The 25,814-nt window shown below is 36.6% G+C and overlaps 1 protein-coding gene across 5 annotated transcripts in view; it reads right to left on the reverse strand.

Moving 5' to 3' along the window:
* Positions 1-25,814, reverse strand: part of srgap1a (SLIT-ROBO Rho GTPase activating protein 1a) — a 106,116-nt gene that overhangs the window by 35,971 nt on the left and 44,331 nt on the right. For all 5 annotated transcript variants that reach the window (XM_039650463.2, XM_039650461.2, XM_039650462.2 and 2 more), the window contains exons 4-8: positions 18,843-18,905; positions 15,287-15,469; positions 13,610-13,738; positions 10,400-10,621; positions 8,418-8,519 (exon numbers count right to left, since the gene is read on the reverse strand). In XM_039650463.2, coding sequence (XP_039506397.2) covers positions 8,418-8,519; positions 10,400-10,621; positions 13,610-13,738; positions 15,287-15,469; positions 18,843-18,905 — 699 coding nt within the window. The remainder of the gene's footprint in view (positions 1-8,417; positions 8,520-10,399; positions 10,622-13,609; positions 13,739-15,286; positions 15,470-18,842; positions 18,906-25,814) is intronic.

Below are 25,814 nucleotides of genomic sequence, written 5' to 3' on the forward strand. Positions count from 1 at the left end.
TTTCCAGTGTCAGGCATGCAACATTATTATACAATTACAAATGTCTGGAACTGTGTATACCAAGAGGGACAGACTGCAAAGCGAATTGATGTAGAGGTACTGTTGTCACGATACTGACATTTCTAACTCTGATACGATACCTTGAAAAATAACTGCCATATATACCACCATACAGATAATTTAGCTCATTTTCAAAAACTCTTTGGCTATCTCAATCACAAAAAGATGACTAGTAAACAGTCGGTGATAATATTAGAACAAATGAACAAATTACAAACAATAGCACAAATAAATGCAATAAAAATTAACATGGCTTTAAGTTTTTCAGGTGGGTCTAAAGGTCCTTGAACACTGAGTGTGAAATTTTCGTATGCGTTTTTCCATATTAGTCATTCGGTGGCTCTGAATTGTCAAAACACCTCTCAAAATGCTTGCTACCGATGTGAAAAAACGCAAAAAAAAAATCAAAACCAATCCGATTTTTTTTAATGGCAGTGTGTAAAAGTGATTGACCCCACGTGGGACACAACATATGGCTTCAAAAGTCTTACAATATAACTACCATTTTTAATGCACTTTGCATCTTTTTTTTATGGCAGTGTGTAAACGTGATTGACCCCATGTGAGGTTTTATTTATTTTTTAACAAGCGAAAGGGTGCAAGGACCAAATCAGTAGTGTTCAGGTACTACAGAGATGAAAGTAATCAAATGTAAAATGACACTGGATGGTTTTCATTGGAAAAATTGATTACAGATTAAGACTTGCAATTAAAGTTGCAAAAGATATTCAAATCAAGAGCAGTGAGTATTGATATATTGATATTGCTGCAATGTATAAAATAAACAATATAAAGCTACTATTTCTAATGTTTGTGCAATGCTTTATCATCCTTCAGGGATATTTCTTAGCAAATACTGATATATATATATATATATATACACACACACACACAGTAGGGAAGAACAAATTTCTGTCACCCACACGCTCTCTTTCTCTCACATACACAAGAGTATGGAAAGGAAGCATAGCCCTTTTTGTATGCACACACACTTTAATCTTCTTGCACAAGACTATAAAACATGCACATATACAAACATACAATAGCTATATTTCCATGATCTGCCTATTTTTTTTTTTTTTTCACATTTTGGGATACCGCAAAAAAAAAAACTGGATGGAAACACATTTGTGCTCAAGTGAAGCAGATTTTTTTTTTTTTAAATAAGATGACATGCAAAAACTAAAATGAAAACACATTTACCAAATAAATCCCTCAATTTGCCCCAAAAGAAGATGTGATTGGATAGCTGGACTAACTAACATCACAAATGTTAGTTTGGTCATTCCGCAATGCCTGAGCCAAGAACTGTCATCAAAAATGTTGGGTATAATTATCTCCCAGAACTGTCTCACATGATTGCATTCCCAAACACCAGGCATCCGCCTCCAAATGCAGGATAACGACAGCATTTATTGCGCTTCGTCTGCACACTCTATTATAATGTATGAGCAAAGAGCCACAGTGGCTTCCCCAAATGCAGCAACTTTTTTATTTCCCAGGAAGTGATGATTTTGTTCGATTGAACATGGGATGGAAATGGTGCTTTATTTTAGAGCCCGACCGATAAAGGATTTTGAAGGCCGATAACGATACAAATATTTGTTGGTTTTAAAATCCAATATATCGGCAGATTTAAAAAAAATTTTTTTTACAGAAACGCGCAGTTATTTGTAGTTATTTATGAGTTTTAACTAAAATAATATGATAATGCATTTTAAAAAGAAACTTGTTTCTTTTATTGTCACAACAGAACAGAGGAACATCAAAATATAATAAACTTCTGATAAATAAAATAATAATTTGTCCCTACATTGCCTTATAAGCTACCTGGATCAGCAGGTTGCAGGATGTGTGGCGAGTTATAGACGAGTGTTCCCAACACCAACACTCATGACATGGTTGAAGCGTGTTTCATCCGCTTTTATTTTTGAAACATTCATTTAGTATCGATAGTATCGGCCTGCCGATAAATCGGGCTGGCTGTAGTTTATTTACAAAAATTGTTTTATGTCGTATTCCAATTTCGTCAACACAAGATAAATTTGTAACTCTGAATGTCATACAACCAAAGCGAGTATCACCACCAGACCTAAATAACCACCAGTATCATGTGACATAAAATTATGGTAGTTGCATAACACAGTGAGCTCATATCTCATTGTTCCATTCAGTCTGACTCTGAATCATTCCTCAAATCAATGAAGTATGGTATACAATTCAACAGTAAACAACAATCACACCTAGATCCAGGTCACTGTTCAAAACTCGTGATTCATCGGCCTGATGTGGGAACTTGAGAATCATCAGTTTTATGCCATTAATCCATCTGTGGTTTTGTTTTGTTGGGAGCCTTTTTGGATGATATGCCACACCTATCTTGTAGGATGTTGTTTACTGGGAAAGTGAACCTACAGGTTGCACAGAGGTAAATTGAGTGAAGGGGGAAGGGAAGAGCTTAGTTTCAAGGACAGGAAAGCAGTTGAAAATGAAATGACACGGAAAATAAGAGGGATTTTTTTTTTTAAAAGAAGTATATTTAAAGTCAGCATGACTTGGATATGTCACAACAGGGAAGAAAAGACTATCACAACATTAGTTTCATGCCGACTTTAATTCTACTTGAAAAGCCTGGGCCCTTCAGCTTTTTCTAAACCTAAGGTGGTTAAATACATGAATGCTAAAGATAAACTATACTTTAACTGATAAAAAAAAAAACCTCAGCTAAGCCCTACTTTCAAAGTGTGTGGTTTAAAATACAATGCAGTGTGAATTACTTATGATATAATACAAATATTAAAATATATATAGCTGCGAGCAGCGATGACGGGCCCAAGCCGGTGGCACCACAACCCCGATTCCTTTAGTTACCATCACAGTTTTTGAGCAAAAAGCCCCAAAAGTGCCCGAAAAGTCGATAGAACATTAAAAAAAAAAAGTATCCTAAGGAAAACAATAGGGCCTTCGCGCTTTCAGGGCTTGGGCCCTAAAAAAGAGATTAAATATAAAAGAATTCAGAAAGTAGTATAGGGAAGATGAACAATGGGGAAAAGAGGCAGAAAGCTTGTCAATTCCTCAGTGGGAGCATGTGTCAAAAAAATAAAATAAATAAATACAGGTTTCACTCACAAAATGTTACTTTTCAAACACTTTTCAAAAAATTCAAAATTAGATAAGTTAGTATTATTTTTACATCATAAGATGCTTAACAGATCATTAGATGTTGTATATTCAATAGTTAGAAATTACATGAACTTTTTTAAAATTTGATATTTGGATTATTGTAATTTTATTCATAATTACATTCTAAAAAGGATACATGAGAAATTATATGGAGAACAGTGGCAAGAGGGAACGGAAAAGTTACCCAAGCCAAATTCGAACCTAATCGCCTGTATACCGCTAACCTAGGTCACATCTCACTATTCTGATTCACTGACATCTATACATTGGAATGTGCTTGAATATGGTATACATACATGTAATTAAACATAGGTATCTTCTAAAGCAGTGTGTCATATTATAAGTGTTACAAAAACAATGTTTGGAAATGGCAATTTGCTGATCATTTCCATTATCACTAGTATTTCTTGACCATGTTATCGGTAAGCATGGAGAACAACCTACTCAGGGTGATAAGATGGCACTGAATAAAGATAATATTTTGGTAAATCTGTAGCACTCTGGTAATCAGCATTAGCACTAACAGAAGGGCCCGATAATCAGTACAAAGGCAGCAAAGAGGGCCGCAATCACACGATCAGTGATTCAAAAAGCAGCAGGAGAACAGCACAGATCTCCCAGCGTTTGATGTGCCTCCTAGAGGTTTATCTCCAGCAAAACAAATAGACACTTCCTACGGAGAACTGTGCGGCGCCTTAGTGGGGTTTTAGTGTTTGATGTGAACAAAATATCCATTGGAGAAGGAAAGAAGGCAGGAGAAAAAGATAAGGATAGTGGGATAGAAAGTCAAGAGACAACACTGTCAATTCTCATCTGAGAACTCCAAGCTCACCCTAATCTCTGCAGCAAACACCATTTACATTATTCAATTATGAGCTTGAAGAATGGAAAAAAAAGAAGAGCTGACAGCTGGATAATTGCTGAATACAAACAAAATGATGAAGCAGGAAGCTCTAACTGACAGATATATTCTTTCTTTGTGTCTGATAAAGGTGTGTTTGAGGATGAGGTAAAGCTGAGTGGTTTACAACAGTTCCACTATAATGAAAGTATTCATGGGGTCATTTCTTATATCTTCTAATGCAGTGAAGGTTCTAGGAAACAGCTGTGCAAAAACATAACTGTATCCAGTATCCTGTGAGGTTCCTCACAGACCTTGTGTCTGATGTCAAAAAGAAGCTTTAAGCCATCTGGAGAAACCAGGAAGTTCCCTGACCTCAGATCCTGGTTTGTGCTTCCGCTTCCTTTCAGCCTGGAGAGTCCACTTGTCATAACACTTGTCATAAGTTTTAATGTAAATTATGTTAAGTAAACATAATTTATCTCAGCTTTTGCATACTTCTGATATTTACCCCAAGGCATTATTTACCTTTAACCAGTTTATTTTTAACCTTATTAAATGTATGCGTCATCTTTCATGTCAATTTCTTACATTTGATCAATAAATTATAATAAAACACTATTGGGCAGTTAGCATTGAAATAATTTACACCGCAAAATTACAACTGCAATAAAGAAAGTATGTAATTAATGTTTTAAATAGCATTTTGAATATACAAATAAGACGTCACTGAGGAATTCACTCAACTGATTCGTTCAAAACGCTAAATTATTCAGTAAAACAACACAGCTGAGTGGTGCTTTGAATGCACAATAGTTCAGCTGTGATCTTTGTTGGGAACTACTTTCGTTGGTGAAATAGAACTAGAATAGTCAATATTGTGCCTAAACTGTAAGTAACTACTTGTTTATTGAACAATAAAATCGATGTAACATTTGTAAACGTGATAATGTTCTGCAAAACAGCCCCCTTGGTCATGTTACTTGACTAAAGTTATACCTAAAAGTGTCTAAATAATTTATGGTCCCAAAATTTTTATAAATTTCACGGGTAGCCCACTGTATGAAGAATTTGGGGGTTATTTTGCTATCCTCACTTGCATAAATTAACTATAGTGTCCTACACCCACTAGTAAAATATCAAAAACGTTTTGGTTTGACTATATAATATGTTATAAATTAAAAACATTTTGTAAATTTTACCTCAGTTTGTTTCCACTTTGAGTTTCTAATCATAGATATCCACAATAAAGGCTAGATATCTCATCCACACTGCTGGCCAATGGAGGTCAACGTCTGCACCTGGCAGCCATCTTGTCACAGGCAGCTCGCTCACTCGTAACATTGTGTTTTAATGGTGCATGTACTTTTTAAATAACCATAACTTGCTCAATTTTCTACTGATTTTCAAACAGTTTGGTTTGTTATAGTTATGACACTGCATACTTATGAATAAATAATCATCCAGAATTATAGCCACGTTAATAATGTTTGTAAGAAACCAAACCGTTTGTAAATCCGTCAAGATTTCAATGAGATAATAGTATTTGTGGTCGTGCTGATCACTCATCTTACATCAGCTTGCCTGTGACAAGATGGCCGCCGGTGATGACGATAGAAACTCCGCCGTAAGACATCTAGACTTTATTGTGGATATCTATGTTTCTAATGTCCAGCCCTGCAGAGGGAACTAAGGGTTTCAATACACAGAAAAATTAATCAACAGAACTGAGAACAGGTGAGAAACTAATGAGTAACTATGGAAACTAAATGACCAGGAACACAGGCAAAACACAATGAAACTAAACAGAACTTAACATAACCCTGACAAAATTTAGATTTTCCTTCTTTGAAATGTTTCATGAGTCTTTCTTTTTATACAGAGACTGATATTTATACTATAACCTGCAACATTTCAGTTAGCTGGCTATTTTTCCAGGACCGTTTAACTTCCATGACAACACTGACAGTGGCCTGAGCAATCGTTCTTCCAAGCAGATGATTTATCAGCTCTTTGTGGGGAAAGTCCAGAGGACTTGAAACAATATTCATACAGAACTGACCAATTCCAAAGCCGAATTGAATCTTGCAGATAGATCTTTCTAACCTACATAACAAGTTATGTCAAATTTGTGCAGGAACAACAATATACATAATCTTTATCACATGTACATACTCCGTGCTAAATTACGATTTTGTCTGTCAAAACTGAGAAAAAGATTCATGGTAGAGACATAACAGAAATGAGATAAGAGAAGAAGAGGGCAGATGTAAGACACTCGTTTATCTAAGATGGACATGATAAAGCCAAGAAACAAAGCAAGACTCCTCCATCTTCCTGACAGAGTGGGGTTTTTTCCCCGGCAGCAGCCCGAGCATTTAACTTAAAAACTGATTAAAATGTTGCAGCCTCAGAGGAGATACAGTATCAAATGTGAAAAAGACAGACACAGTCTGAAGGAAGAAAAGGAAGATGGTGCCACTGAGAGAAGCTTCTCTGTGCGTCACACAGGTTATCTAGAGGACAGTGAAAACTCTGCAGGGAGGAAAAAAAAACTATTTCTTGTAAGTCCTCCCAAAGCCTCTTTTACGATCAGCTTCTGCCAACTCAATTAAGCAAACACACTGCAAAGCTGTCTCGCTCTAATGCAACAGGACGATACTGGTTGTGTGCTCCTGGACTTGGCTAACTTATTAAACAAGATTTTCAAATTCAATTATGCCGTTTAAATGAACAAAACCCTTTAATACCGTTGATGATCATCTGATGCAATTGTTATTTAGCAGATGCTTTATAACCCAAAGAGAACTGCACACTCATTTCTGGGAAAGTCTTAAAGGGGATATATTATGCAAAATCCACTTTTTTAGCCCTTAAATGCATTTTGTTGTATATTTGGAGTGTTTATAACTACAGAAAAGATGAAATTATTTTCTTCAGGTGCTTCGTTTATATCTTTATATTCTGTTTTGGTCATATTTTTCAACCTGTTCAGATTTTTCTGTTTTCTATGACGTTTTTTGAACTATAACATCACCGTATTTGCAGCGGAACTGCCAAATAAGGACATTGACTACCGGTCCAACACTTCAAGCAATCCGCCATTATTATTTCTCGCTCCGATTTTGTAGTCCGAGCTCAATGATGCAGAAGTTACGAGAGGGCAAGTCAAAATGTTCGGTTTTTGGATGTAGTGACCTGAAGCACTTCAAGGATTCCCACTTCAACAACCTCCGGCATTATAAAGAAGGGTTTGCCGATTGACTTTGTTAATAAAAATAAAGTACTTTACTTTCTTAAAACACATGGTGGTCATGGTTTAGCAGTACCTTTGTCTTTCTTTGTCTTTGTTTTGAAGTAACGTTACACCTCTGCAGTATTATTGTTCTTGAGTTTCATCAATGGTCATTTAGCTGCTGTGTTTTCTGATGCTTTCCTAAACGTATCATATTATCAATACAGATTGTTTGTGGTAAGAGTAGACCGTAGTCATTTTTATCTTGTCAGTGTGCTTGTTTTAACAAGAGAAATAGTCGACTTTCACTAATAACACAAAACAGTTAACTCGCATACCAATACATCCATATGAAGAGGTTGTTCTGCAGGTTCGTCGTCGTCTTTATCAACTCGCTCGCTCTGGCTCGAATATGTTAGGCTTGATGGACAAGTCTTCTGTTGTTGACATTTTATCAACGTGTGAATAAAAATGTTCTTTGAAGGTATCGTATATAATCGTATATCTCTAATCAAACTACAATAATGGCCGAACGTGCGGAGTTGAACTGACCTGAGAGAGGGCGGGGTATGACGCAACTCCATTTTATTTAAAGGGGACGCTTTGAAACGGGTCGCTCAAAGACGCACATCAGAAAAGGGGTAGAAAAGGGGCTTGTGGAGCTATAATAATGAGGAATTCAGACCCAAGCATTGCAGTTATGTATCAAGTTCAGTAATTTCACTTAAATGACAAGTGAAATTACTGAACTTAAATATACGAGCTTGATAAAAATGATCATTCTAGAAGAAAATTTCAAATGGCACTTAGAGGCTTATGCATCTGAACTCTTCACGTGATATGAAGAAGTTCTCAACTCAAATTATGCGACATTCCACATTATACTTTAAATTCTATTTTTATGACTGAATACCGTGATTCAGTCTGTTTTCGGCAGTGCAGAAATATATAGATAAGAGGAAGAAATCATAGGGCCCTATAAAGATAAGAGGAACAAATCATAGGGCCCTATAAAGATAAGAGGGACTTGTTTAAAACCGGCTGCAAATGTCATTTTTAACTATTTTAAATATCTGCCAGCACTTGGGGTGACCTTACCTCTTCGTTCTCAATCTTTAGGGTGGCCAGACGGGACTGCAGCTGCTGGAACCTCAGGAGGAGTTCTGCCTGCACGGGAGGCTGGGCCGTGATCTGACACACCTGAAAACAAAAACAAAGACTTCACAATCACAAGAAATCAAGATGACAACTGCCATTACAGAACATAGCTCTCTAAAGGAAGAATCTCACATTCAAACAAATAACCAACACCTGGCACAAGCATTATAACTTTTTTATGAAGCAAAACCCCAGTTGCTTTCATTGACCAAGAGAGTACAGGCATGACCACAAAACAACAGGTTATAAACCACGCGCAGACATGATATCAGTGACAAAATGGCCAATTAGTGAGAACAAATCCAATAAACACTCTCTAAAAACAGCTGGAGGGTGAGAAATGCAATATGATTTGTTCCCAACGCTCTGCGTAAACACCACGCTGCCAGCTGAGACTCAATAAAAGAAGGATAAAGCAATCCTGACTGCATATAATTCTGAATTTCATTAAGATGCTTTTCTCCATTCTGTATCCTGTGTGATCTCATACTCTTCACCACTGCCAGAAACGAGATTAACATGAGGTTAATGGATGGGAGCTGCTGATGGGAGCATCATGTTAAAAATGAAACGCAATGTCTGCTTGCAGGTTATTTGGAAGGTGAAGGGTTTGGGTCAGTGCTACTATCATACATGTAGTACATATTCATGTCTTTAGCACATATACACTAGAATTCAAAAGTTTGGGGTCAGTAAGATTATTATTTTTTTTTTTAAATAAGGATTCATTTAAATAATTAAACATGACAGTAAATACATTATAATGTTACAAAAGATTTCTAATTTCCAATAAATGCTGTTCTTTTTACCTTTATATTCATCAAAAAATCCTGGATAGCACAACTGTTTTCGATACTGATAATAAGAAATGTTTCTTGAGCATCAAATCGTCATATTACAATGATTTCTGCAGGATCATGTGACACTGAAGTCTGGTGTAATGACGCCAAAATATCCAAGAATAAATTATATTTGTTATTTAAAATATTAACAATACTTCATAATAGTACTGTATTGACTGTATTTTTGCTCAAATAAATATTATAATATATTTCACAAATACACTACCGAACTTAGTAGTGTCTCAAAATATTGAGAAAAGATTAAATGTACAGTATGTTATTGTTGTTTTACTACAATATCACATTTAAAGTGAACAGAGGGATGAATTTGATATAATTTCACTATTTTGGGCTGAGAGGTGCTATTTTACCGTGTCCCTGGGTATAATAACTTCTAAAATAAAAAATAGCGGGGAATTTTTGAGGTGCGCTTTCATTTTTTTCTTCTATAATAATATCATCCTATAGTTAACAATTAGCAATGGATTTGAAGAAGTTGGTTTGTCCCACTTTAAAACATCCAATCCTGTTTGGTAAAATTAAAGCAATCTATAAAATAATATCAACATTTAAAAAGAAAAAGATTTGATATTTCCATTTGGTTAAGGTTCTTGCATTTTTCTGTGAATAATCAATTTATAATTATTAATTATCAATTAATAAATGTGGAAGACTTCCCATTCATTATCCGTCATAGGTAAATAAAGTGCAATAAATGCTAAAACTATCTGCGCTACAAACCAGTTTGTTTATAAGTACGCTAATATATTAAAATAATATGATGATAAATAATAGATTACAATATAGGGAGCATTATGGTCTGTTTTTGTACAGCTAAAATAACTGGAAGAGGATGGCAGCGGAAGCCAGACACATTCAAATTATACAACACAAAAATATGTAGTAAAAAAAGATACATAATACTACAACATAACAGACTGTTAAGAAAATAAACCCATATAACCAGTTTACATGGTGTTAAAATGTAAATTAAACAAACAATGGGTGTCAGTGTGGTTGCTACTGTGTGTGTGTACATATGTACGTGGGTGTGTGGGTAAGGATTTGTTTAAATCTGACCTCATCTCCCATATGTGGTTGGAACTCAAATTTGACGGGTGGGCAGAACGCGGTAGGGTACATTTCCATAAAACGCTGGCGGTCACTACGGGGGTCCAGACTGTCCACTGCGTTCTCAATGATGTCCAGGCCTTCGTGACGAGACGTCTCCAGGTTATATTCAGCCGACAGATAGGTCCGCAAAGCTCGGTTCAGAGAGGCATGATATCCCAGATCACAACACTACACAGGAAGAAAGAGAGGAGAGAAATGTTACCTATTAAAGACGTAGGGTAGTTATCGTTAAATAAAACTAAAACCATCAAAACCAATTTTCTGTTAATTGTAATAAAATAACTTTCAATTGAAATAAATAAACAAGATTTTCGTTTAGTTTAAGATGAAGTACTAAAGTAACAAACTAAATCTGAAATAAAAATTAAGTAAACATATAAAGTCAGACTCATTTATTTAAAAAAAAGATTCAAAACAAAATGACTGAAACTTGAACTGAAACAAATTAAAACGTAATTGGAAAATATGAAAATATCAATATAAACCTAACTAAATTTTTTTTATTAAAAGTCCTGATTTTTAAAATGTGAAACAGGATTTGAAAGGTGCATAGGCCATTCTTTAACTGACACTTTTACTGTAAAGTGACCGTCCCTGTAAACTGCAACTGACATTTCTTGAATTGCCTCAAACCTACAACCACTTGGTTACCAGCCAAGATTTGTAAGCACTAGGCCTTGTTAAACAAATATCAGGTCTGACTCAAAGCTAATATCTTGGATTCCAAACACATTAACAAGGGCCCAGCATGATGTACTGGTCTATCAGTAACAGTTGCTTTGTGAATATTTTTGACCCTATGTCTGACCGTTCCAAGGTGACCTAATACATCCTGACTGTGCTCTGGTGTACGGTCTTATAAGGCCTTGGACTCTGAGGAGAGTTGCAAACAAGACCAGTAGCCTGGTTGTTTCCTGGCAGGAATTTTCATAATTCAATTTTGACTGATATGGGAGTCATGGGAAACTGAGATGTCCTGGATAATAAAATATGGGGAAGAACTGGGCCATCCTTGGGGAGGTTATTTAAGTTTTGACTGTGTGTGTCCCTGGAAGATCTGCCATATCTCGCACCAAAAAAACAAATCACCTTCTGAGTTCATTTTATTTAATTATCATCATGGCCAGCTCTGTTTTTCGGCCTGCTGATTGTTTTGAAGAGTTTTGATGCCCCTTTTCATTGAAATTGTGCAGGTTCATGTGCCAGTGCTCAACTTGAGAGCCACATGATAGCACAGCTATTTTGTATTTTTATTTTTAAATCAATTATGCTGACTGGAATTGACTACGATTCAGGCTGTGGCTACAAACTAGTAAAGGACAGGTGCTGAGTAGGGTGAAGTGCGAAAACGTACATTATAACATTAGTTGACCTAAAAGAGATGCAGGCTGTCTGATTCACAGAAAGGTTGGTTTTAGGGCCAGTTAACGCCAGTTCTCCATTCATGCTTTAAATTGTTTTGCCATATTCAGAGGCTGTGGCACCTACAGGACCTTAATATGAAAGTAGGACAACAGCCACCTCATATACACAAGAGTCCACATAACAAAATGGAAATAAAATTTGGAAAGATTTAAAGAGGTCATTGGATGTCCATTTTCCACAAATTGGAATGATTCTTTAGGTCGTGTGTCCACCAAAGAGTTTTTCCACGCGCCTGGCGTATGTTTTTAATTGTTCTCAATGGGAGCGCCGCGTTTTTTAAACGCCATGAGCATACCGAGGCGCTGAGCGTTTTTTTTTTCGCGCTGAAGCGCCAAGCGCCCGGCATTTTTACTGGTCGCTGGGAGTTGAAAAATGTTCAACTTTGGATAAAACGCAGCGCTCATCACTGTCACTTTTTACCCAGCCGTCCAATCACAGTGGAAGAGGGGCGGGACTAATACCACACCGACCAACTGTCAACATTCAAACTGCTGCGGATATTCTGTATCATAGCAACGAAACGTCTCAACGGAAAAAACGCTGCGCTGCCAAAACCCTCTCAAGCGCCTAATGCACGCCGTCTTCAGCAGAGCGTCTAGCGTTTTCAGCTGGCTAAAAACACTTTGGGTGGACACACGGCCTTAGGGTCTTCATGTAAAGTTTGTAACATACTTTGGTTAAAATTCCTCAATGATTGTGTAAAGCAAAACCCTTTTACCTCCTCAAAAACAGCTCTGTTTACAGCGACCCCTACCCTCTCTTTTCCATGGGGCGTGTCGACACAAGACACTTAGGTCCCGTTTACACGAAGGGAAAACAGAAATTTCCCTGCGGATTGGCCTCTCGTTTAAACGAAAATCCCGTTTTTAACACAGAAAACAATTATTTCTAAAAACTCCGGCCAAAGTGGAAATTTCTAAACGCCGGTTATATGTTGTCATGTGAACTGGGAGAAACGGCGTTTTAGGTTCTCTATTCTCAATTCTGAGGATTCTGATTGGCTTCCATGGCTAGGAGAAGGCCTCTGGTTTCTCCACGCACACATTTAAACCACCATTATTTTCTTTGCTTATTCTTATTATACAGTATGGATGTCCAAACCTGCTCCTGAAACCACTGTCCTGTAGAGTTTAGCTTCAACTTGCCTCAACACATCCGCCCGGAAGTTTTTAACATGCCTAGTAAGTCTTTGATTAGATGCTTGGGGTTGGAGCTAAACTCAAGGACAGTGGCCCTCCAGGAGCAAGATTGGACACCCTTGCTCTAGTCTAGAAGGATTGTTTTTCATCTCACAAAGAGCACGTACGTGCCGCATTTGTGTTAAACGTCTCATTCTTTTTCAAACATTCATAAAACATCTTCAAATAACAGGTTTGTGTGCTTGTTTGGAGATATGAAAATGAATGCAATTTAACCACAGTGTATTTTCTCACATATCACTCCTGTCAGACACGCCCGCATTTGAAGTCTCAGGAGCTTAAATTTGAATGAAACGTTGACAGAACTCTCAATGAGGAATCTATGCATTTCCTCAGATCAAAGCAGGTGTAGACAAAGATACATATTCAACCAAGAAACTGGGGGAAACGGCAGCAGTCTTTGTCATATTTAGCCATCCCAGCAGACCTGAGGTCAGTTTGAAACTCTATTTATAACTGTCCTACTTGTCACACAAACTTTCTTCATCTGAGAAAGAAACCCTGCACCTCCTTTTCTTTCCCCGGTACTTACGTCTATTAAATCAGACAAGTCGTGAATGTAATACTTGAAGATTGAAGCATTAGTGGCTTCGAGCGTCAGCAGGTATTCGTTCCGAGCTTTGATCGACTTCAGCTTGTTCTCCGAGTACTTGGCTTGCCTCTGATGAGAGAGAGAGAGTGTATAAACAAAACAGACAGAATTTGAGAAAAAGGGTTGAAATATAAAAACATGCAAGTGAGCTTTTATCTCTGCATGCAGTTTGTTCCGTGAAGATTTCTTGTGTAACAACAGAGAACAAGTCTTTCCAAAAATAACAGACACATATAAGCTTATAGACTGCAAAAAAAAATCATTATACAGATTATACAGACATCTGTGGAATAACCGGGAACATCTACGTTGCTACAAAAAAAATCTAAAAGCAATGGATGTCATTTGAAGTATTGTAAAGAAAAAAGTATGGCTTCCTGTATGCTAACATTCAGATGCACTTAGTTGTCTAAGTCAACTGACTGACCAACAGACAGTGACTCATGCTAACTTCCATATTTTAACCTTCCCACAAAGTCTCGTTCCATGAAGCATCAATGGAAAAAACAATCCCACAGCTGTTAAATCATTTGTCACAGGCTTTAACAGAAAACAGACATAATAATAGCATAAAACCGTGCTATTCCTGTTAAAAAAGGGTCAGGCATGGCTTCGATAAAAAAACATGACTGATGCATTAACTTCACAACAACAACAATAACAATAATAATAATAATAAATAAACTAACTTTATTTTACTTGTTTATAAATAATTAAATAAATAACTTGTATTTCTATTGTATTTATTCTTTTGTTTATGAGGAAGCGCATTACAAATACTAATAATAATAGCAAATTAAATTAAATCTGGGTCATATTTTCCACTAATTTGCAGTACAAATATTACTATGATACATATAACTGTATTTTACAAAATAATTATATATATATATATATATATATTTATATATATATACTTATACTATAATAATAAATAAACTAACTTTATTTTACTCGTTTATAAATAAATAAATAAATTGTATTTCTATTGTGTTTATTCTTTTGTTTATGAGGAAGCGCATTACAAATACTAATAATAATAGCAAATTAAATTAAATCTGGGTCATATTTTCCACTAATTTGCAGTACAAATATGACTATGATACATATAACTGTATTTTACAAAATAATTATATATATATATATATATATATATATATATATATACTTATACTACAATAATAAATAAACTAACTTTATTTTACTTGTTTATAAATAAATAAATAAATAAATTGTATTTCTATTGTGTTTATTCTTTTGTTTGAGGAGGCGCATCACAAATACTAATAATAATAGCAAATTAAATTAAATCTGGGTCATATTTTCCACTAATTTGCAGTACAAATATTACTATGATACATATAACCGTATTTTACAAAATAATTACACACACACATATATATATATATATATATATATATATATATACTTATACTATAATTTAAAATCACAAAATTAGCTTTTTTATTTCAATAATAAAATGATGTCTACTTAAAATATTGTTTTCTATTTCTGAATATGATGCCGACAATTCTTGACAAGTTTTATCATTCACAGTTTCATTGGATGGTTAGTCATGCTCCAGGTTATGAACTGCTAAGACCATTTCTTATGTACCTTCTCCTTCATCTTCTCAATCTTCTTCACAGAGCTCCGTCTCTGGTGTCTTTCTTCTAGTCGAATGTGAAAGACGGGGTCTACAACACGTCCAATCTGCTTTTCCTCCTGCTTCTCTGCCTCTTTCAGTTTACTCTCAGCACTGATGCTCTCTGTGTGATACATATGGTAGGTTTTCATCACCTGCGGGACCAGAGGTCAGAGGTCAAATTTCAACAACAGCCAACTGAGCTCTAGAGAGCTACTAGAGCAGCTGCTCAATCTGAGCCAAAAAAAATTCATCTTCATACTTAATACAAATCAGTCGGTTGTCCTTCAAAGAAACAGCATTTTATATTCCTTTGTAAGTATGTAAAAGCTAAAAAAGCACCAATCGACATTTTAAAATAACATAAATGCATAATTTTCTCCTTCATATTACGTAATTTGCTTTTAAACTACATGCTTTCAAAGAGAAACCAAATAATATTCTCATGGAAATTCTAGCCTCTTCATTGGCCATGATGGAGCTTATATTTTACCCAGAAAAAAAAATATTTATATAATTTTACTAGTACTAATAGAGAGACTGAAAAAAAATTACATTGGAAAAACGTTTCTACTTGACATATGCTAATAATTTTTCTAATCTTAAACAGAATCGGCTGTACTTTTTTTTTTTTACCTTACTCAACTTCTTTCATCAATCCCGGAGAATTTTCAGATGAAACGCATATTATTGAGTCCTAAACTCCCGTGAAGAAATCCAATTACCGAGAAGTGAATGTGCGACATAATGGTATGTTGCTTCAGATGGCCTGAGTCACTGTTTTGTTTAGGTGGCTATTAGTCATATTCAGATGAATTTTATAACAAGCATTAGGATGTGACTCAGAGCTTATGAGCCTGTACTAACAAACTAATTATGCCCACAATGTCAAACTCTTCACAAAGAGCGAGTGCTTAATCGACACTAAAAGCTTTTTCACGTTGTAATTGATGTAACATTGGCATGGCATGACTGAACACAGTATGCAGCTGATATTCCAGACTCCCCTTTCCTATAAATGTATAAAAAGATGTCAGTTCCTAAGAAAGTAAACGGTGTAAAAGAATTAAGGATGCCACAAAATTGCGCAGCTTCTGGTTGTGAAACCGCAAAGATTTAAATTCCTGTAAAAATGGGAATAACTTTTCACATGTGAGAATTTGTTTTTATACACATTGACTCTATATTACAAGTTTTTATACAATGGTAACTGTTTAATGTCGTATTAGTTGATGCCTTCGTCTTGTTGTACTGTGTTAGTTTAGCAAAATAATCTGTTGAAATCTATTGCAGATATAGATATTCATAAATGTGTCTTACTATGGTTGCAGAATCACAGAGAACTTGCTCTCAAGTGTTCACGGACCAGTGTTTTGACTGTTTCAATATCGCAGACAGCTTACGTAATACGTATAGAAGGCGCGCCTGCAACCTTTAGCCAAAACAACGCTAATGCCAAGGCCAATGCTAACGCTAATGCTAACGCTGCTTGTCTTTGACAGGCAAGACTCATTTAATGCACATGAGGCAGCTACTGTATGTATCAATGGTTCCTTCCTTGGGTATAAATTCTATGCAGTGAACTGAACAACTAGTTGTTAATGATGTATTTGAACGTCCATCATAAATAGTAATGTTTCTACTGTCTTTATGTGCAGTGCAAGAAATCATACTCCGTTATAAACATCGGTTCCCTGAGAGTAGAGAAAAAGTATGTGCGTAGCTAATACGCAGTGGGGAAACTCCTTTCCTCAAGAATAGAAGTCTATATTTTAAAACACAGTGCAGCTGCACACCAAGCACAGTAGAGTGTCTAGCTCGCCCATTGGCTGTGCTGCAGCAACTGCACATCCTATGGCGAAGCGGCTCAGACGTGCGAACCAATCAGGCAGCTTTGCGCCTAAGCACGTCAGAGACCGCCAGAATGGGCGTTGCTTATGGCTATATAACCCCACAATTTTGCCATATTATCAGGTGAAATCAACGTGAGCGAAAAAAAACCTTGGACTGGGCCAGTGCAAAAATTGTTAAAATTAGCGAAAATTGTTAGAGCAACTGATTAGAAAGTGATGGAGGATGAGAAAGTGGTTGATATCAAGTAGCACAAATAGTGGAGGACGATATACTCTCCAAACTTTAATCCTTAAGTGTAAGGGGTTTGTTTTTTCGCCCGCAAATCCTAGATATGAGCATTAGCATGAACTGCTAACAAGTAAGACAGTAAAAAAGAAAGAAAGAAAAAAATTATCACAGCTGCTGTTCTCTCATGTTTTTCTGTCAGTCTTGTTACCAATATATGCTAACGCTTATTTGGGTGGCAAGTTCCTAAGAATGATTGTAATGTTTTTGTGCCTTGTGCTCTGTAAGCCTCTTGCAAAGCCTGACGCTAACGCTAAAGCGCTAATCTCCGCTCATCAGCTTGCCTTCTCCTCAAAGGTGACTGAGCACCAAGCTGATTACAAGGACCCATTCACGATCAGACCCTGAACACAGAGTCAGTCCAGGCCATAATCACGATGGCAGTCACGCATTATAATTCATGGTACAGTAAAGCCGCAAAAAACAACTTAGAACGTGGACCAAGCTAAATATTGTACATAAATATGTACAGTCAGAGCAGCACAGTGCACTGCTGTCCACGGCTGTATAATTAGACGCATGGCTAGAATGGCAGACCAAACCATGGGCCCAGCTCTCCACTTACTGGTCTGGAACTCTGTTTACATTTCTGCTGGTTTTAGAAGGACCAATTTTAGAGTCACACCAGACCTGTTATTTTACTGGCTGTGGCTGCATGGAGAGTTTCTGATGCAACCAACCCACAAGAGTGTTTCCCTCCCGAAGGCTAATTCAGGTCAAAAGGGATGATACACTTCTACAGCGATCAAAAGAAAGCAAATGGCGTGTGGTGTAATTACCAGAACAAACGTACAGAAAATGAATAAATGTGACAGCTTTAAAAGAAAAGAATCCGGGCTGAGGTTTCTCGAAGAGAAGACAAACCAAATCATCATTTCTAATTGAAACCCATTTAGTAATATTGAAAGTAATAATTTTGGGCAGTTTTGTTGGTAAAAAATGTATAGTTTGAATTAAGATTAATTCAATTGATCAAAAGTGAGAGTAAAGACTTTTACATTGCTTTATCAAATAAATGCTTTTCTTTTAAACTTTCTATTCATGGTTTCCAAAAAAAAATTGGATAGTCAATATTTACAACAGAGATTTAAGGGAAAAAGTCCTCAGTCTGGAGGTGGTTTTTAAGGGGAAAACCTGGGAATATATTAGCATCTTATTAAGACCGCAGGGAAAGCAAAGTACACATGAATCTTCCGAGCAATTGCAGTGGGCCTGACAACTGTAATTAAAGTGAGGGAATTAACTATTGATTATTGGTATAAACTCAATAATCTGCCAAGGTCAGAGATGGGAAAAGTATGTGTGAAGTATAGACGGTTTATGGGTCTTTTACCATAGTACACTCCTGGGTGTAGTCGGATGCAATGTTACAAAACGTACAACACTTACCGTGTAGAGCTCATTGAGGACTTTCATCAAATCCTCTTGCAGCTGAAAGGTGATTTCTTTACTCTGAAGAGAAAGAGATACAAAAAGGAGGCATTAGCCATCAGATCACATTCAATTCACTGACAAAATTGGACAAAATAATAAAGCTGCATGTGTTTGCGTGCAATTAATTTTTTTGTTTTGCAAGAGATTAATGGGCACACGTTTTTCACCTGTAGTTGAACTGTTTGCTTCAACTTTTAGCAGCTTGCATGGATTACCTGCGTGAGGCTGATCTTTCTGTCTCACAGGCCACTCAAGACTCTCACTAACACAATTATATCTCTACTAATCTGATTTCACGAGCCATTCCCAGCATCCCAGTACTCAGGGGTGCTGTGAGCAAATCTTTTTGCAACAGTTAGAGCAAGACCTCAAGTCAATCTTGAAAAATCAGAGGCCACTATGTTCTTCAAACTAAATTATACTCACAATGTATGAGTGTGAAAGGAACTGGAGATGCTATCAGCATTTTAGTTTATGTGGGTTTATTTGGAAAACAATTTGATGGATGTTTTAGGGTGAATATCAATCAATCATACAGACAGTTGTAATCAAAATTATTCAGGTTTATTGACAAAATCAACAGACTTTCAGCTGTTTGCAATGAACAAATCAAACAAAAAGTAATTGAAATACCTCAACACAACAAACGTTTCAAGTGGTTTCCCCAAATTCAACTGAAAATGCAAAAAATGCGGTCTCAAAATTATTCAACCCTTGTTCAAGCACACCTGATGCAACTAATCAAGGCTTCATTTTGTCCTTTTTAGTCCTTTAGACTTAATTTATTACTTCAAAAAGAGGGGAAAAATATTTATATATTATATAAATGTTGTTGAGAATGCATCCATTCATTAATAGAAAGTGACTTTGGCTTTAACCATTTTCTTATGGCCATCTTTTTGATACCCAGCATAACAGATTATGAATTTCAAATTGTTAACCCACCAATCAAAAGAGATGCTACGCAAATGTCACATTTGAAATTAAATTTCCAACTCAAAAGATTGTTTGAATTGAAATTGCCAAAATAAAATAAAGAAAGGGAATACATAAAAATAAGACATTATTTTAATGAAAATTACACTAAAAATTCTCAAAAAGGTAGTATATTTAAATAAAATATTTATAATAATATATTTTATAGTTTTAATAATTGTGTAATGTAATTAAATACATTTTTTTCCTCAAATTTTTTATTTAGGCGATCTGAACATGTTCTTTACAGGCTATGTGATATCAACACAGACATTTAATTTAACTCAGTTGTATGTTTAACGCAAGCATAACAGGTCACACGTGTCGCATGGAGGGCAAGAGTCAAAATAATTTAGCTGAGATCTTCAAACACCCACACTGCTGTTCCACACTCAAACTCTCAAGAGCAAACACAAGAGCTAACAGCTGTGTGTGTACATGTGTGCACTTCAGCACACCCGCAGGATCTCAGAGGCACACAAGTCTGCACTAAATGCTAAGTTCATCATCCGTGACTCATCGTACAGTACCGGCAGCATCCGGGCATGCAGATCCAAACAGGCCTGGAGAGATTATTCACGTGCCATGCCAAAGCTCTTCCTTCAATCAGGCTTCCTCTCAGGCTCATCTAACACCAGCCAATTCTGCCTTTTACATAACCGTTTCCAGCCGATGGTCAAACTGACACACACAGTTACATGGAGAACTGGCGTGGCTCAGCCTATTTTGGGAGCAATCAAGCAGGTTGGCAATAGAGAAAAGGATTGTGGGAAGCAGGGTTTTGTGCCATTTGAATTGAATTAAGAATGACATATATAAGTAAAATATTAAATGAAACAATAAAAGTAATATAAAATATTCTAATTTAGAAAATAGTGACTAATATATATATATATATATATATATATATATATATATATATATAAAAATCACTTTGGTTAAAAATCCATCAATGTAATTAAATGGCCTCTACCTTGCATAAGTCCTGGATTCTGGTATGTTTACATGACAAGAATGTACTAAAATGGAAACGTTTTTCCTTTCAGTTTTTTCCATGTACAATCGACAATGTCGTCAAAACGATCCCCGTTCAGATAGATCTGTGAAAATGACTAAAAACGCTCTATTATTCATGCCAGGCCAGTAGTTGGCGATGTCACTTTGTAAAGAAACACTACACTCCTATAGACTGAGCACACACATGTGCATGACATCAACGCTTTCACAAATCCACATTTTGTAGTTTACATTGAGACGATAACAGTATTGTTCTCTAAAACTTGCACTTTGAAACCTATTTTCAAAAGTTTTCAGGCTGTCAAAATGCAGTAGTCGTGTAAATAAACATCCAAAGCGCATAAAAAGTTAGCCATTTTTCGTTGAAAACGATATGAGTGTAAACAGCCCCTCAGATGCTGGGCCTTTACATGTCAAGTGAGAACTGAAGTTGAGTCATTATAGCACCACTATCTGCTAGAAGACTTTGTTAAGAACTCTATAAATAACTGTATCAAGCCTTTGGGTATAGGTGGTTACATCTTTCCATAAAAAATGTACAACCTTCAAGATACGAACATAAGAGAGCTGACAGCACCATGCGCAGGGCCCATGATGAAGCCAGTCAAAAATAGTGAGGAGCCATTCACTTTATGGCAGCAGGCAGCATATTGCGTGGCAATAAAGGTACTAAATAATGTGTTGACAGCCATTTAACATGCATGACGGTTGTAGACAGCTTTACTACATTGCAAATTATGATCAGGGCACTTACAGTGGGATTTATCCTTGAAGACTATGTTATCGATAGCATTGAACCTACTGTTGAAAATGGAATGCAATTAGTAAAGAAGTTGTTTAGATAAATCAAAAAACTAGGATTCATCGATTGACAGTAAAACAAATAACATCTTTAAAGAAGAACAAACATCATCTCTGAGTGCATCAGGAAAGTCAACCTTGGATTTCATTAATAACCTAAGAGTTTTAAAAAAGCATGTTGTATAAATAATGAAAACAAAATACATGTGACAAAATCTCCCCTACCATGATGGAATTCCTCATTGTACATGCATACTAGGAAAAGGACGTGCGCTCCAGTGATGCTATATATGGTTGAATGCACGACTGTTCCGTGAAAACAGTGCATCACAGATCCTTTAACACTCTCTTTTGCATTTAAATGGAAAGAGTTTCTAGTATTTCTTATTTTCACTGTTAACTTATCAACTGGCTTTTCTGAGCTTTAGCTTACACTACTGTTCAAAAGTTTCAATGGTTTCTTTACTGTTTTTGAAAGAAGTCTCTTACGCTCAACCAGGCTGCATTTATTTAATAAAAAAAAAAAATCAGATATTTCCAATATTACTGTGTTATTATTTTCTATTTTAATGTTTTAAACTGTAATTTATTCCTGTGATGGCAAGGCAAAAATCCCTAACCTTAAATATGAGCAACAGAATGGGCCAGTCCACACTACTGCGTTTTCGTTTAAAAACGGAGGATTAAAACGAATACGATCTCCGTCCACACCAGCGTTTTGTTTGCGTCTTAGAATTGATCTCCATCCACATTAAAACGACTGAAACGCGGATCACGTGACCATTCACCAACACTGGGCATGCGCGTGCCGGTGTAAACAGTGGCTGACGAATCAGGGAAGGACAAGTCATGACTGATGACACCCAATCATAAAGCCGAGAGTGAGCCTCTGCGTCATCGTTTCGAAACTCCTCCGTTTTGTCCCGTCTTCACTAAAACGCCCTCCGGAGATTCAAAACTCAAAACCGAGCGGCAGCGTTTCTAAACTTCTCCGTTTTAGGTCTTCGTTTTTTCCGTTTTAGTCGTGACGGGAGGTGCAAGCGTAGGAAAAGCTCTCTTTTAAACGAAAACGCAGTAGTGTGGACGGGGCCTAAGAGTGACCACCACTAACAAGCCTCCTGTGAGACAGTCTGGAGGTCTCCCTCTCTCTTGCAACTGTGCCTCTGAGGGTTGAAGGGACAGCAGGGGCTTTGCTCTCCTGTATGTGTGGCTCATTACTGAAATCATGTTGTGATCAAAGGAAGCGGGGAGCACTGATTACAGGGAAGAGCAGTTTCAACACCATGGGTGAATGACTGCCCCCCACCAACAACATCCAGCGCCCTTGAGGAAAACAACACACTGCCCTCTCTCTTCTGCACTTTTGTGTCACACAGAGAGCATGAGAAGAGAGAATGTGTGTAATAAGAGGTTGTTTTGTTACATAACTAGTCACTTAAGGCCTACAGACACATCAGCTTTGTTTTGAGGTTCCTTCTATTGGGAGTTTCTGTCATGACTCATGAGGTCTTCTCCAACGTACTTGAACATTATGTACTTGTTCTAATAAAAACAGCTGTGAAGAGCACAAAGAACACCTGGTTTTTATGTCATAATAGAGTACTACACCTTACAGTAATGGGCAGTTTCCCCTTGTGTTAGCATGCAACAAAAGCTCGCTCTACATCAGACCAATATGACATCATTTTAAAGAAATGGCTCAACCAAAAATGAAAAATCAGTGATTATCTATTCACCCTTGTGTGTGTGTGTGTGTTTCAAAACCTTTTAACTTACTTTTGAGGAGCACCAAATGTTAAGTTATGAAGAATATTCTGGTCACTTTTTCCAGACTAGGGTGAAAAAAAAGTGAATCGCAAACAAATGGAGACCTTTTCTAGTAGTTTGCGATTCATTTTTATTTATTTTTTAATGCGACAACCTTAGTCTGGAAAAAGTGACCAGCATATTCTGGTACTTTGAAAATTAGGGACTTTCGCACCAGGTAGTTATAGGAACTAGCATTTGCACCACCAGTAAAAACTCTGAAGTGATGTAAGCCGCGCTTTGTTGTTGTGACTTATTTTAACAGCACGGCGGACATTTATTTTGACGCCGCTGAGAATGCCAGAGCCCGAAGAAGACAGTGCTTGCATTTTCAGACGGTTTCAATCTGTTAAACAGTTCTATCTAATTGTTATACATAGAAAGTATACAGTATATGACGAAGTATTAGCTTTTGCCATGTGGTTGATGTCCAATGTCGCTAGCTAAGCAAAAATACATAATCATGTTTGGCTTGGGCCACTCAAAGTTGCGTCGAATTTTGTCCTTTGTGTAAAGAGATAATATTCTGTTTTTGAGGCTATAATCTGTGTGTGTACACTGCTTTAAAAAAAAATGGCCGGTGATGGTTTCTCACAAGCGTTCGGCCAATCAGCGTACACTTACGCCACTGGTAGTTCTTATAGTGCTGGTTTAGACCCTACTCTGAAGTAGGAGCTAATTTAGTTCCTCCAAAAGGATTTCCTAGAACTAATCATTACCAGTTCCTAAGGCACGCCAAAAAGTAGGTACATTCGCATTTAGTTCTAGGAATTATAAAAAGGTTCCTCAGGTACGAAAGACATTAAATTAGTGGAAAAATTAGGGGAATTGAGTCATTTAGACCACATTTATGATCCTTCTAAAGTGCTTTTTTGAACTGTTCTGAACTTCACAGCCTCAGTTCTGATTCACTTATTATATTTTAAAAGTGTGGTCAAAATCATTCTCAAAACTTTGTTTGTGTTCAATGGAAGACAGAAACTCATACTGATTAGGAACAACATAAGGATGGGTAAATAATGACAGAATGGGTGAATTCTCTCTTTAACCATCTCAAAGCCAGTCAGATCTGCTGGTCAAGCCCTCCGAATAACCCCTGTTTGAGACCAAACTTATACCTCCCACATTCCAGCCTTGTAATTTGCTGTTGTGGTCGTCTCATATGACTCGCATGCATGGCAGCACATAATCTGTTTGGGAGTTGTCCCCCTTCTGTGGCCTGCGCTGGAGGGACCGCCACGTCGCCTTGGTCATGGGGCCGCAGACATCAAACGACAGGCAGGAGGCCATGATTAGAGCTCGGTCTTCAGGAACTTCTCAGAACAGAACCGCAGCCCAGAACCAGAGGTTCCCGTATGGCCGGACTCCCATCGTAAATCTGACAAGTGAATACAGGCACACAAACAATCCCGTACCACGCAAAACATCACATGCCCCACATCTGAGATAAGCAAGAACTAACTGCACGTAGGTACACTATAAATGTCTTTAAATCCTCTTTACACCTCACATTGATCACATGTGAAGAAATTACAATTCACAAAAAGGTTTGCATAGTATCATAATGCAGCATCTGAGGTAGTCCAAAAGTATTTATACAGCAATGACAATCGCAGGCAACTACACGTTAAAGGCATTGACTAAACGCTACCATTTGGGCTCATTCTACTATATCAAAGCTGATAGAAACCAAGACGTGCGCTGATTGTCATTAAAGACAATTATTAAAGGGATAGTTCACCCAGAAATGGACGTATATTCACCTGATTCATCATATATTCACCCGATGTCATTCCAAACCTGTATGTCTTACTTTCTCTTGTGTGGAGGATATATTGAAATTAAAAAGATTTTAAAAAATAAATAAAATATAGTTTTGGTTTGTGAAGGTCCATGGGATCCAAAACAACACTAAACCCCATTTCTATTTCATTGTATTCATTTCAAAACGGTTGAAACATTTTTAAAATACTTTTTGGTAACACTTTACTTTACAGTGTCCTTGTTGCATACTGTATGTTAAATGTTCTTACCATAGTAACATGCAACTAACCCTCAACTAAACCCTAATCCTTCCCTAACCTTATAGTACATGTTGTTGATTAATATTACTCAGTACTTAAATACTGTATATAATTTCACCTTTTTATAAACTTTCTTTTTTCGGTGGAACACAAAATAATACATTTATAAAAATCATTTCATTTTTGGCTGAAAAGCTTAAATATGCTGTAAAGTTGCTTTTAGGGTCCAAAAATATACCAGGAACTGCTTGAAATATAAAAATTCAAAAGGAATAAAAATAGCTTTGGAAAAGAACAACAACAA

This window comes from Pimephales promelas, chromosome 10 (assembly GCF_988280905.1).
Source record: "Pimephales promelas chromosome 10, fPimPro1.hap1.1, whole genome shotgun sequence".
Classification (NCBI taxonomy): Eukaryota; Metazoa; Chordata; class Actinopteri; order Cypriniformes; family Leuciscidae; genus Pimephales; species Pimephales promelas.